This window comes from Acomys minous, assembly GCF_964271855.1.
Source record: "Acomys minous genome assembly, chromosome: 12".
Taxonomy (NCBI): Eukaryota; Metazoa; Chordata; class Mammalia; order Rodentia; family Muridae; genus Acomys; species Acomys minous.
The window spans coordinates 76,634,178-76,648,453 of record NC_140493.1 but is presented as its reverse complement, the minus strand read 5'-3'; the positions used below and the strand labels follow the sequence as shown (position 1 = coordinate 76,648,453).

Genomic DNA, 14,276 nt, shown 5'->3' with positions numbered 1-14,276 from the left:
TGCACGTATGTGTATCACATGAGTGCCTAGTGCCCATGGAGATGACACCAAATCCAATAGAACTGGGGTTACAGACAGCTGTGAGCCACCATGTGGGAATTGAACTCTGGTCCTCTGAAAGACCAGCCAGGTGTGTGTGTGTGTGTGTGTGTGTGTGTGTGTGTGTGTGTGTGTGTCTGTCTGTCTGTCTCTCTCTCTCTCTCTCTCTCTCTCTCTCTCTCTCTCTCTCGGTTTTTCGAGACAGGGTTTCTCTGTGTAGCCTTGGCTATCCTGGACTCACTTTGTAGACCAGGCTGGCCTCGAACTCACAGTGATCCGCCTGTCTCTGCCTCCCAAATGCTGGGATTAAAGGCATGCTCACCACACCTGGCCTTAGCCAGTTCTTTTAATCACTGACCCAACTTACTGGGCCCACCTAGGAGTTTTTAACCCACTGAGAAGTAAAGGCTTCTCTTCCAGGGAAGCCTGAGTAATGCTTAAACTCTAACGTGTTTGTGTTTTAACTGTTAAGAAATGATAAAGACTTGGGGCTGGAGAGACTGCGCAGCAGCTAAGGAGCATTGGCTGCTCTTCCAGAGGACCTGGGTTCAATTCCGAGCACCAAACGGCGGCTCTCAACTGTCTGTAACCCCAGTACCAGGGGTGTCCAAAACATCTGTACACATAGATACACATGTACATAGAACATCCATTCACATAAAATAAAAGTAAAGGTTAAAAAAAAAAACCAGGAAGAAAAGAAACCATAAAGACTTACAAATGCCTCAGACAAGGCAGTGGGCACAAAGTGCTGTCAGGGAAGAAGAGTCTCTCTAGGGGGTGGGGAAGAGCACAGGAGGGCCCTGACATGCTCCCCACCTAGTTGCCCCAACACTTTTGTTTACGAAGACTCCCACTAGGGAGGCCAGCTCAGGTCTCCTGAAACCGGAGCTGTCCAGACCAGGGCTCCCCTCAAGACCTACGTGTTGTTTTTCTTCAGAGAAACCGGAGACTTGGTCACCTGTGACTCACTTCTCCTGTGTTGCCTACACAGCACCCACGTCAAGGTCTAAAATGGCAAATGCTCCCAGCCGCACTCCAGCACCCAACCCCACCCCCACCCCCGCTGCTCCCCGCCAGCCATGGCCACCGGCCACCGGTGGGGGCGGGGTGGGGGGTCAGACCCCTTTAGTCAGGAACCCTCAGCTCCTCCCTCCCATGAAGCGGAGCCTGACCTAGAGAATAAAGTTTTCCATTTCCTACCCTCACGGTTGGTGCTGTAACACTCCTGTTGTCTCCGAAGCCCTGTCCCGTGTCCTGGTGTTGCCAAAGACACGAATCGGGGGATGGGTCTCGGATGGTGGCGGGAAGATAGATGCAAAGGGAGGTTCAGAGAGGGGGTGTGTTTTCGGGGTGCGTGTGACGGAAATCAGAATGTACATATATGAAGCGGTCAAAGCACAAATTCAATAAAAGTCAAACGTATTTAAAAAAAAAGAAAAGAATCAGAACCTTGAAAATTCAAATGAGCCTTAATGCGCAGGATAAGGGTTCATTCGTTGTGGGACTGTGATTAGATGTACGGAAAATTTCATTGAAAATGACATTGACACTGAAGGACCGGCACCACCATTCGTGAAAATTTTTACTGTGCCAAGTGTTTTCATACGTGCTATCACACTTCCGCAACAACCCTGCTGATAACTGCCTCCCCCCCCCCACTCCCGTTTTATAGACGAGGAAAAGAGAAGCAAATTAGTTCTGTAATTTGCCCAAGGCTGTGCCATTATGAAGTGCTAGAGCTGAGATTTGAGAGCTGGTAACTGTGCTCCTGAAGTCACTGTTTCTTATGTCAGGCACCACCCCACTGCACCTGCCATCCGGCCTTTCTCCCAGCTCAGGAGTCACATCTGCCATAATTACAAGCCTAACACTGTCCTCATCAGGAGCAAAGAAGTCGGAGGTAGTGGGGGTGGTAGGGGGTGTGTTTCAAAGTGAGGTGCTCTCTGGCTTTTTGTTGTTGTTTTTTTTTTTTTAAATCTGGTTTTGGAGGCCTTGGCGGGGAAGGATGAATGAACATTTTATCAACACAAATGTCATTGGCAGCCCCCAAAACAAACAGCGTCCCACCCTGCTTGCTTCTTTACGAGGCATTCAATCAATAAAATGAGAGCAGAACTCTTGTCAGATTTATTGGCTGGGTTCAAACTGAATACCTCTTCTACCCGCCAAAGGCTGGGTCAGCAGCCTACCTTTCCGTTCCTGCTCTGGACGGGCCCCCATTTTTCCCTGTGGGGCTACAATGGTTCATTGTTTGAGGCAGGCCTTGTGAGAAGTTGTGTTTGTTTAGGTCTCTTATCTTATCAGCTCCAGTGCTACAATGGCCCAGGTGTACTCACCATTTTACCATCAGGTGAGAGGAGACTGTGGCCTGGGTCCAGGCTGGCTGGGGAGACTTGCTGTAAAACCGACTGGCTGGTCACCATGGCACTGTTGCCATGGTGACTGATTGTTGAAGAGGAAGTGACCTCATTGTTTCCTTGCTGGCTGTAGCGCACTCCTGCAAAACAACATGAACCCAGTAGGAGACATTAGTGTTACCAGACATTAGTGTTACCCCCTCCCCTTCCCGAACACTGACTCGGTGCCCCTTGTTTTCAATGGTGGGTGACAAGAAAACAAAATTGTTTTCTCCTCCACGTCCACTCACAAGATCTATCAGCCATCTTCCCCTTGGGTGAGGGTGGCGTGGCCTGTACTGCGATGGTACAATATAAGATTACGTATAAATATCATATAAAAATATAACGTTTTGTCTTTTGGGTTGGGAGCCTTAGCCTGTAATGGCTGAGACACTTTGATCAATTTCGCTTTGTTCTTTGTGATACTGCCAGTGTTTTAGCGCTTGATAGCCAGCCATTCAGTCATCTTGGAATGGAAAGGCTGGATGGGTGGAAAGCAGGAGGAGGAGTTGAACCTTCTGAAGGCATGAGTCTCTCTGAAGACAGAGGCAGACGGACCCATCAAGGGCGAAACAGATCTCCAATCAGTACAAGGGGCAATGGGAAAGCTTTGGGGCTTATGAACAGACAGGTTTAAATCGTGCCTTGGTTCTGCACCTCTACCTGCTCTTATGAAACAGAGAGACTGCTGTCTCTCCAGGGCTATTTGAGGATGGGAGGCAACTCTCTCCAGCTCCCAGCATGATGCCGAATACCCCCGGGACTGAAGGTAAGGATGCTTGCCAGGGAGTAGGATAGGCCTTAAGACACGGATGTGAAGATTCTTGAATGCTAGGACTCCTCAGGTCAGATTCCAAGCACAGATGGAATCTGTTCCGGTAGAGAGCAGTTTCTAGAGGGTTCTGCTCTGGCAGCTGATTGATGCACTGTCGGGGAAGCATCCTGGCAGGGGGCCTGGCCTGGCTGCCACCCTTCCGCTCTTTCCTTTTTCCGAAGCATCTGGACTCCACTCCTATTCTGCCTGCATGTTTTGACTCTCTGGCCAGCTATTTACCTCCCCAAGATGCCCTGCTCCTGAGAGACCGGCGGCGATAACCCTGGGAGCCAGGTGTGTGCTCACCTCCCAGCCTGTCCCCACCATCGATTGGGTCTCAAGTCAAACAGTCTCTGGACTTAGCCTATTTAATTTGGCTGAAGGAAAAGGGCCAGCCTTCTGATGATCAAATATGGGTCACAGGGAGCTTTCTCCCCTACCACGGGCTACATGATTATTTATTTAAAAATAATTAACTAAGGATATCCAGGGTAATATCCTTCACAAGGGGAGTATGGTAAGAGTCCAGAGCCTCCTGCAGCACACCCCAAAAGTGGCTGCAGCTTGCAGCCTTTTTCTTTCCCCCAAAGAACTTGGTTGTATTCTAGCATCTGTGCTAATCACGGTCAGGTCTCTGAACTTCCCTTTAAGATCCCTGGCTGGAGCCAGACGTGATGGTGCACGCCTTTAATCCCAGCACTCAGGGAGGCAGAGGCAGGTGGACTGCTGTGAGTTCGAGGTCAGCCTGGTCTACAAAGTGAGTCCAGGACAGCCAAGGTTACACAGAGAAATCTTATCTTGAAAAACAAAAACAAAACAAAAAACAAAACAAAACAAAAAAAAAAAAACAAAGGCTCTCTGGCTGAGATTTGATCACAGCTTTACCATCTATCTATGTCTACTGGGTGAGTTCCAGCTTCCTTATCCATAAGCAGGAGGAGGGGACACTGTGTGGAGGGGACTGTCATCAGCACAGTGTGGCAGGCAACCAGGTAGAAAGCTTGTAAGGTCTGGGTCCATTTTTTTTTCCCTTCCCACTGATGCTCCTCTCATGGATGGAACAGTCCCTAGAGTTATCTTCCGAGAGTAGGGACAGGAATGGACAGATATTATGAGACTGCCCACAGGCCAGATACCAGGAATAGATAGATGCTCTTATATTAGAGAAATTAGGGCCCAGGTCTTCGTATAGTTCATGAATTCAGAAGAGTACTTGAAATTGCAAATGGATGAAGAAAGCAAAATGTGTAGGCTCTGGAGCCAGGTGAGCTGGGTGTAAATCCTGACTCTGCCATGCCATAGCCATATATGCCTGGGAGGTCATTAGCCTCCCTTGGGCTTCAGGTTCCTTATTGTTAACAATATCTGTCTACCCCTTAGGTCACCGTGCAGGTACTCAGGCCATGTGGGCACATAAGAGTTGCTCCAAGTATCTCCCCGTCCTGGGCATATACCCAAAAGATACTCCACTATACAATAAGGATATTTGCTCAGCTTATGTTCATAGCAGCTTTATTCATAATAGCCAGAATCTGGAAACAACCTAGATGTCTCTCAACTGAAGAATAGATAAAGAAACTGCGGTACATTTACACAACGGAATACTACTCAGCTATTAGAAACAAGGAAATCTTGAAATTTTCAGGCAAATGGATGGAACTAAAAAAAGACCATCCTGATGAAGTAACCCAGACCCAGAAAGACACACAAGGTATACTCACTTATAAGCAGATATTAGCCACATAATACAGAATAACCACACTAGAATACAAAGACCTAAAGAAGCTAAATAACAAGGAGGAATGCTTAATTACCATTCAGAAGGGCAAATAGAATAGACACTCCTAAGAAGTTGAAGAGAAGGAACAGGATGACAGCCTACCACAGAAGTCCTCTGAAAGGCTCCACCCAGCAGGGGATTGAAGCAGATGCTGAGACTCACGGCCAAACTCTGGGGTGGAGCACAGGGAGTCTTATGGAAGAGTTGGGAGACAGAAGGACCTGGAAGGGACAGGAGCTCCACCAGAAGACCAATAGAGCCAACAAATCTGGGTGGGGGGGTGGGGCTGATGCTTCAGAGATGGATGCACCAACCAAGGCCCATGCATGGTGAGGACCTAGACCCTCTGGTCAAATGTAGTAGATAGGCAGCACAGTCTCCTTGTGGGTCCCCCAAATATGGAGAGTAGAAGCTACATCTGACATGGGCTCCGGTGCTAACACATTGATCACTTCCCTCTGTTGGGGTGGCCTTGTCAGGCCACAGAGAAGAGGATACAGGCAGTCCAGGTGAGACACGATAGGCTGAAGTCAGATGATAGGGGAGGAGAGCTCCCCCTTTCTGAGGACTAGGGGAGGAGATAGGGGGGCTAGGAGGTGATGTGGGAGGGGGCTACAATTGGGATGTAAAGTGAACAACTAAAAAAATTAATTAATTACTTAAAAAAAAAAAACAACTCTCAAGCCGGGCATGGTGGTGCACACCTTTAATCCTAGCACTTGGGAGGCAGAGGCAGGGGGATCACTGTGAGTTCGAGGGCAGCCTGGTCTACAAAAGCGAGTCCAGGATAGCCAGGACTGTTACACAGAGAAACCCTGTCTCCAAAAGCCTGAAAAAACCAACCAACAAACAAGCAAAAAACTGTCACAAAAGACCTAAGATTGTGGACATGTGCCCCCACTCACTACTTAGCTCAAGTATGCCCCTATCAGGGACCCTCTAAGCCACAGAAAGCAGATCCAGCAGTCAAGGCATCACAGTGCAAATCTAGAGACTTCCGCTAGGTGTTGGATGCCATTGTTCCCTGGGTATCATGGGCCTCGGGTTATTGCTGAGTTTCCAGCAACCTACGGAACAGACAAGTCACCTGGTTTCCATGCAGAAAGGCTGGCTAGAAGTGCCAAAAGGACAGAAGGAAATATTTGGTCCCAAGAGACAGCAACCCTGGCCTTACCTTCCTATGTCAGTACTCATTTCTAGGGTGATCTTCACCCAGCTGTACCCCTAGGATATGTGTGTGTGTGTGTGTGTGTGTGTGTGTGTGTGTGTGTGTGTGTGTCTGTCTGTCTGTCTGTCTGTCTGTCTGTCTGTCTGTCCGTCCTCAGGCACCACCCCATAATTATCCTTTTTTCTGCGATGGTTTCTTACTAGCCTGGAACACATGAAGTATGCTAGGAGAGCCAGCCAGCAAGCTCCAGGAATCTGCCTCTGTCTCTGCTTCCCCAGCACTGGGATTACAAAACTGTATCACCAGCTTTTGCATGGGGCCAGGGATGGTCACTGGGGACCAAACTCAGGTCCTCAGGCTGCTGAGGCAAGTCCTTCACAGACTTATCTCTCTGGTCTCTCTGCTCAGAAACTTCTGATGACCCCTTGCTGCTTTCTGAAGGAGCCCAAATACCTGTGACTGACAGAACAGGGAGCGGGGGCAGGGTGTGTGTGTGTGTGTGTGTGTGTGTGTGTGTGTGTGTGTGTGTGTGTGCGCGCGCGCGTGCGCCCTGCATCTGCACTCTGCCTTATTTAAGATACCACATCTCTCATCACATTCCATGCGGTCACTTCAGATCTGATGGCTCTGCCATTGACTCTCTGCCTTGCCTTGCTGCTTCCTCCCATTTGGACAGCTCTCTTCCCTATAGCATCTGTAGGAAAGATGTTCTTTATCCCTGTTACTTAAGGATTCTGTCCTTTACTCTTCAAAGGCTCTACACCAGTGGCTCTCAACCCCCAACCATAAAATTATTTTCATTACTACCTCATCATTGTAATTTTGCTACTGTTATAAATCATAATGTGGATATCTGATATGTGACCCCCCTGGGAAAGGATCATTTGATTTCCCCCCCCCCCACAAAGGGTCATGACCCACAGGTTGAGAACTGCTGCTCTAGACCCAGCCTCAGGAGCCGGCCTCCCTGTTCTCTGATGTGTTTACTTTTCTCTCCCTCTCAAAGGAGGAGATGCCTTACTCATTGTTGCTTCCTCAGGCTCACGGAGCACCTGGCATTGTGCCTATTTACAGAATGAAGGAATGGGGCCTCGGCTGCTTTGAGGATCCATGCCCCCATCAAGGAACAAGCAGAAAGAGAAAGTATAGTCAGCTCTGAATGAAAGTGTAAATCTGTTGCAGGTTTATGACTAAGGGGACTGCCGGGAAGCCACACAAATGCCACGTTTGAGAAGCAATAGATGAATGCAGACATTTGCACGAAGCTGATTGGGGTCCCTCGGAATATAAGAAACAGCCTTAGGCATGCACGCACACCTCCTGAACATCAGCCAGCCGCCTTGGTCACTCGAAGTGCTATATGCCACATGCCTGCCCATCAGGAATCAATCCCTTCTGATTGCAGACAATTGGCTGGCCACCACCTCACAAGAATGACCTGCAATCCTTCGGACACCTACTTCCTTAGGCGAGCTCCAGGGCCCTCCCAAGCTCAAGTGCCGCATTTATTGTCAGATGACGCTTATGATCCTTGTAGCTGGCTAGCAGCTGGAGGCTCTTGCTAATGTTTTTGATGGAAGGCTTATCGTCTTAAAAATGTGTCACTGGGGCCAGGCATGGTGGTGCATGCCTTTAATCCCAGCACTTGGGAGGCAGAGGCTGGTGGATCGATGTGAGTTCAAGGCCAGCCTGGTCTACAAATTGAGTCTAGGACAGCCAAGGCTACACAGAGAGACCCTATCTGAAAAAACCAAAAAAAAAAAAAAAAAAAAAAAGTGTCACTGATGGTGTGATTTACCCAACAGCCCCATGACTGCTCTTGTCACTTAGGTACATGTGGTGTTTTTATAGTTTATAGAAGATTGCTGTGCCTCGTGTGTTCAAAGACGTGACTTCCTTACAGGAAGACTCCAGAGAAGAAGTGCTCGGGTGTCAGAAATCTGTTTCAGGGGCTTCCACCTATGGCTTGTAGAGCCCTGACTACGTAGCCCACTGAAGACCCTCAAAGAACACCAAAGACTTCAAATCTGGGAACCAACAAAACACCAGTCCCTAGACATTTAAAACTGTCTCTGTCTGTCTGTCTGTCTCCCCTTGAAGTCCATTGTAATTCTGCATCAGTCAACTCTCGAGGCTTTGACCTCCCCTCCCCCTCCTCTGTAAAATGGACATATAGATTTCCTTCCTCTGGTGATAGACGCTAGATCAATAAAATAACGTAAGAGAGGGACAGAATGCTGCGTGAACAGAAGAGCGATGCCAACCAGGAAGTCGGGACTGGAATTTCTCTTGGATAAGGAGAGAGAGGGGAGAGTGGGGACTCTTCAGTAATATGGGCTCGGCTTGTCCCTCCCATGGCCTTTGGCACTGAAACTTGAGGGGCTCCCTTTACTGGGAACTCTAAGCTGTACCCAGAACCTGGGCAGGGGGGATGCCTTCACCCCTGACACTTCGTTTGGAAACCAGCTCCTCTTTGTGATAATGCAGGAATGTTCTTCCAGTTGGTGGACCTGTGCCAGCTCAAGTGAGTGCCCCAGCCACCAACAGAGTAAACATTACTCAACTGGCCAGGGCTCTGTCACATTCTTTCTCTGTGTTCCTAACCTCATGCAGAGCACAGCCCAAACCCATTGGGTCTGAAAACTAGGGAGCTGAGCTCGGGTAGGAGGGAGCATGCAAAAGAGAAAGCGCTTCCAAAGTGAAGCCCTCGTGTCCAGAAACCACAAGCAGACAGATCTGCATTCCCAGTCCTGCACTGGGAAGAGGAGAGGGGATGCATTAAGTTAGTGGTTCAGCTCTGCGTCCTCATGCCCTCCCTCCTCCCTCCACTAAGTCACTTTTACTGAGGACAGAGGCAGAGAGACAGCAGCCTGGTGGATTTCTCAGATACTCATTTGTCATTAAAAGAATGTGAACAATTCCTTAGCTCCAAGTCGGGGACTCGAGAAACCAAAGCTTCCAAACGAGTTAGCACGGCTGCCTCAGTTTCTCCGAGGGAAGCGTAGGGCTTTTGCCATTCTGAATACTATTTCTCCCTAAGGATAAAAGACCTGTGTTTGCATGGGGTTTAGGAGATTGAAAGTCTGAAAGCCTAGGAAGGAAAAACAAACAAACAAACAAACAACAACAACAACAAAAAACCTGATGCAAAAGGAAAGCAGTTTAAACACTAGGGTGGTCTCAGTTCTAGATCCAAAAGGGCCTCAGGTGGGAGCGCCTTTCATTACAGAAGAGACACAGACATGCCTGGGAGGATGGCAAACATTCTCCACTCAAGGGGGGAAAGCATTGGAGGACACTTCAGTGAAGCCCACACACTGGTTTTCTTATAAAAATCAAAGTAAATGCAAGCAGCAGCGAGAGGAAGAAAGAAAAGAAAGCAGCGGAGGGTAGGTGCTGATGTACATGGTGCCTTCAAACAGAAAGCTACAGGCAAGGAGGGAGGAGGGACGGACTCCCTATCTCCTGCCTTCCTCAGGGTTGGCCTTGGTAGGTATGCCCTCATGTCCTTGCCTGTTTTCTGAGAGCTGTTTTCTACAAGCAAACATCAGGTGGTTTGTAAGATCACTTCAGCCTGGAGCCGCAGCCAAAAGAGCCTCCCTGGCATTGGTCAACTCTGGCAGGCCTCACCCAGGTGAAGATTTATATGGGGTTTCTTCAGTGGGTTGTAGGTACCCATGTGACACAGTGGACAAGTGGTTTCAAATACCTCTTGCCAAGGGTCACCCGGCAAGCCTGACATTCTGAAGCTGACCCCTTTCCCCCCTTTTCTGTAACCCCCAAATGGACTTCTGATACGGTAAGCCACTTTATCGTGACCCACAGATAGTTTCAAACAGTTGTATTGGTTTTCAGCCTTGTGTCTTGGCTGCATCTCTCATGAGAATGTACGCACCCTGAGGCAGGCTGTCGTCTCCTCAGCAACTTTTAAGAAAGAATATATTTATTTTGTTATGTGAGTGCTCTGTCTGCATGCACACCAGAAGAGGGAATCAGACTCCATGCCAGGTGGTTATGAGGTACCATGCGGTTGCTGAGAATTGAACTCTCAGGACCTCTGGAAGAGCAGCTGGTGCTCTCAACCGCTGAGCCATCTTTCCAGTGTCCCCCTCCCTGCCCAAGCGGCTTTTATATGGAGCCTGGCCTGTGCCAGGTACCGCAGGATTTGTGCAGTGAGCCAATGAGAAAGAACAGCCCAGTGACTGAGGGCTCCATTAGAAACCACTGAAGTGTATGTATATCCTCTAAGTCCTCTGTTTCTGTAGTGAGGAGAGATACATTCCTTTTAAGGATGAAAAAGGAAAGGGAAGAAGGAATTAAAACACAGTCAAAATGGAGGAAACGTTCCTGGGGGGTTTGAGCTACTTCATGTTAGGAGGCATCAGAGAAGAGTGTGGAAGGCTGTGTGGGAAGATGCAGCAGGCTCATCTGCACCTGAGATCTCACCCTGTACTGAAATGGATAGTGGCATTGAGAGGTAGGGGACTCATTTATTCTCTAGTCTTTTTGTTTGTTTCTTTTGAGACAAGGTTTCTCCTGCATACCCCTGGCTGTCCTGGACTCACTTTGTAAACCAGACTGGCTTCGAACTCTCAGAGATTGGCTTGCCTCTGCCTCCCGAGTGCTGGGATTGAAGGTGCATTTCATTCTCTAGTTTTTCTGCTCAAGCATAGCATCTGGTCTGGGACCCTCTAAGGGGACAGAGCAAGTGCTTTCATTAATGTAAGTCTGAGTGCTTTTAAAGTGAGGGTTAAAAGTGATAATACCCCCTTGGCAGAAAGGCCCTGTGGGAGCACAGAGGAAGGGGATGTAGGCTATGCACACGAGACTTGATAGGCTGTGGTCAGATGGTGGGGGAGGAGGACCCCACATGTCAGAGGTCTAGGGGAGGGGAACAGGGCAGAAGAGGGAGGGAGGGTGGATGGGAAGATACAAGCAAGGGGGTAGCAATTGGGACGTAATGTGAATAAATTATAATAAAAAAGATTAAAAAGTGACATTGACAGAAAAAAAAAGTGGTAACACATATCCCAGGTCATCTTACCGCTTGGCAAGGAAGACTCAGTGCCCCTGTAGAGCTATATGGGAGTTGCCTACGTTTATACCTAGCAAGTTAGAAGCCAGTCTGTGGTCCGCTGGGCGGATTTTTGAGTTAAGGAAAAGGATTGGTTAATGGGCATTTACTGAGGCAATACAAGTAACTTAAACATGCTTTAAAAAGAAGAAGAAGAAGAGGAAGAAGAAGAAGAAGAAGAAGAAGAAGAAGAAGAAGAAGAAGAAGAAAAAGAAAAAGAAGAAGAAGAAATCAAACTAAGAGCCTAAGAAGGGTTAATGATGGGCATCATTAGTCTAATGCCTGTGGGGGCAGACAGTGTCCTATGGCAGTCTGGCTCCTGGGGTCCTGAGTTTTCTAAGAAGTTGCCTTTGCAGGCATGGGTAATATGGGCTGCAACAAAGGCTCCCGGGCTTGGCTGACAAGGAGAATGGTGATGCTCCTAGTGGGCTCAGCAATGGGAGGAAGGCCATAAAGCCATCAGAATACTGAGCCACTGGGTGTGCACACAAAGTGAGGACCTATAAACAGACATCTGTATTGTGACTGAAGGGCTAATAAAGTTGCCTTAAAAAAAGAGAGGTTTTCCACTGTGACTTATTCATATGCAGTCCCCCCCCCCCCACTGGGAGGGGATACCCAGGGACAAGATCCTTTAAGGCCTTGATGAGTGTTAGAGCTGCCTCCTTATGGGGGTTTGCCTGGTCAAACCCAAGCCTCTTCATCACTACCACTGGGACAGCTCCATCAGCATCATCACCATCATCATCACTATCATCAGCATCAGCATCAGCATCAGCATGATAGATCGCTGCTAATCACCCAGCAGGCTTATGAGTGGATGTTGGATCCAGGAAGCAGCAGGTATCCGGCACTGAGCCTTTGGCAGGTGGATGATGACTGACTTCTAGTCTGCCAGGAGAACAGGAGCACCAGGTGAGTGTTTGGGGAACACCATCAGAGATGCTCAGAGTCCAGCAAAATTTCTTCTGTCTCTTCAGGCAGCTGAGATGTAGAGTCTGGACTGCAGGTCTCTCAGTGGAAACTCAGAAAGACCCAGTGTCACACTCTTCTTGTCTAAGGAATGTTGCTTAGAAAGAGATTGTAAAACGATCTAAATCAGCAGACCATGAAACTAAACTAATACATCTGGACTAAGTGAGTGGTCTAAATCAGTAGACATCAAGCTAGGAGAACATTAGAGAGAAAGCCAGGCTGTGCTCTTTGAGAAGTTTCTGGTAATGGTGGCACTATTTTGTGAACTGTAAACTTGAGATAAGAGATTGCACACCAGGACGTTGCTTGCGGAAAAGGGAAGGTGGGCTTCAAATGATATTTACAGATGTCATAGAAAAATGAATGCTATTCTCGGTTTAACTATAAAAATGGAATAACAAACTTATAGTGCAGAGTATCAGATGCCATAAGCACTTGGTCAGGAACCTCTCTAGAACAGATATGTTCGTTCCACAGTTAAGGAGGGTGGCTACCACAGTGCCAGGTCTTGCAGGAGAGACAGTGATGGCTTGGCTATGGCTCAGCTCAGGGTCTTACCACTCTGTAAGGCAGGTGCTTAGACAGGAGGGCTCCCTTCAACATGGGAGCAAGGCAGAGCCGGCTGTGTTTTTCTTTGACAGGGAGGGATGCAAGGGAAGCCCTGGAGTAGCATTCTAGATAAGAAAGACCATAGGCTACACAGGCAGTCTCTGTGCCCATCTGTAAAATACCTAGAGATCAACGAAGCACTTCCTTGCACTCACTATGCAAACCGCAGGTGGTGTTGGGAGAGTTTCTGCCCTTGCCCCACAAGCACTCCATCAGGCATCACAGCCATCAGAGCCCATCTGGCAACCACCCAGCAAGAAGAGGCATCCTGCCATGGACAAGGTTCCAAGGCACGGGCATGCAGAGTGCCACTCAAAAGCCCCGGAAGTGTGAACCTCTGGCAGTTATAGGCGCCTTGTTTATACCCAGTATAAATCTGTTTATTGTGACTGGCCCCACCCAATCTGCTGATGCTGTAAAGCCCTAATGGTCCCTAATAAAGGTGGAAGGCTTCTAACATCGAAGAGGTCCTGAAACAGGGATGGAGTGAGGGAGGGGCGGGGTAAGCGAGGGAGGGAGACAGATGATGAGCTTAACAATGAAGTACCAGGATGGCAAACCTCTCTCTGTACTTGAGCAGCAGAGTCCAGGGGTGGGGGTAAGGGTGGGTGGGCCTAGGGGGGGAAAGCCTCAAGGCTGGAAGCAGCACGCAGTCCCCAAGTAATGACAGGTCCGTAATCCTCAGTAAGCTTAACGATTTGTCCAGTGTTGCTCCTGAATCCTAGTCCAGGGCCCCCCGACCCCCAGCTGCCCCTCTGTTCCCAACCAAGCAAAGAACCTGCTGGATCCTCGTCAACCCCAGAAATGTTTCTGCTCTGTCTAGCGGAGTGACGGGCAACCCCTGGCCGTGCATGTCCTGGGACGCGTCTTGTAATGTGTTCTACACCCACATAATACTGCACATCAGCAATTTTGATCCTATAGGGGTGTGTGGGGCTACCATGTCTAGTTTTAATGAGCTCCCCATATGGCTCTAATGTGCTTTAGGAGGGAGACTGGAGAATACCAGATTTTGCCTGTGCTTTGGTTACATGGTTCTGGTTGGCACAAATGATGACCAAAGAACCCAAGGAGACCCAGAGCCCATCCTTGGGAGGGTGGTGAATCTTCCTTGCTAAGCAATAGCATGACTTGGGGCATATGTTATCGCTTTTAAGCCTCCCAACAGCCCTATTAGATATTAGGACCCCGACTGGGCCAAAGAACCTAAAGCACTTATTTGAGAATACACTGCTAAGTGGTGACAGAGCCACAGTTCAGATGAACCGTTTTGAGTGCTTTGCTTCCGGGAACATCTTTCTCAGTGTGGTCCTAAGGAACAGCTATCCGTAAGCAGCAAACCTCTCAGCACCCCACGTTACATAGACTCCTCTTGGAAAAAGGCAGTAAGTGCCCAAGCCCATCTCTAAGATGTG

General features: G+C 48.6%; 1 protein-coding gene across 8 annotated transcripts in view; it reads right to left on the bottom strand.

Annotated features, from left to right (window-relative positions):
• HNF1B (HNF1 homeobox B) overlaps nucleotides 1-14,276 on the bottom strand; it is a 57,860-nt gene that overhangs the window by 20,759 nt on the left and 22,825 nt on the right. For all 8 annotated transcript variants that reach the window (XM_084750519.1, XM_084750522.1, XM_084750518.1 and 5 more), the window contains one exon: nucleotides 2,379-2,539. In XM_084750519.1, the coding sequence (XP_084606645.1) occupies nucleotides 2,379-2,539 (161 nt within the window). The remainder of the gene's footprint in view (nucleotides 1-2,378; nucleotides 2,540-14,276) is intronic.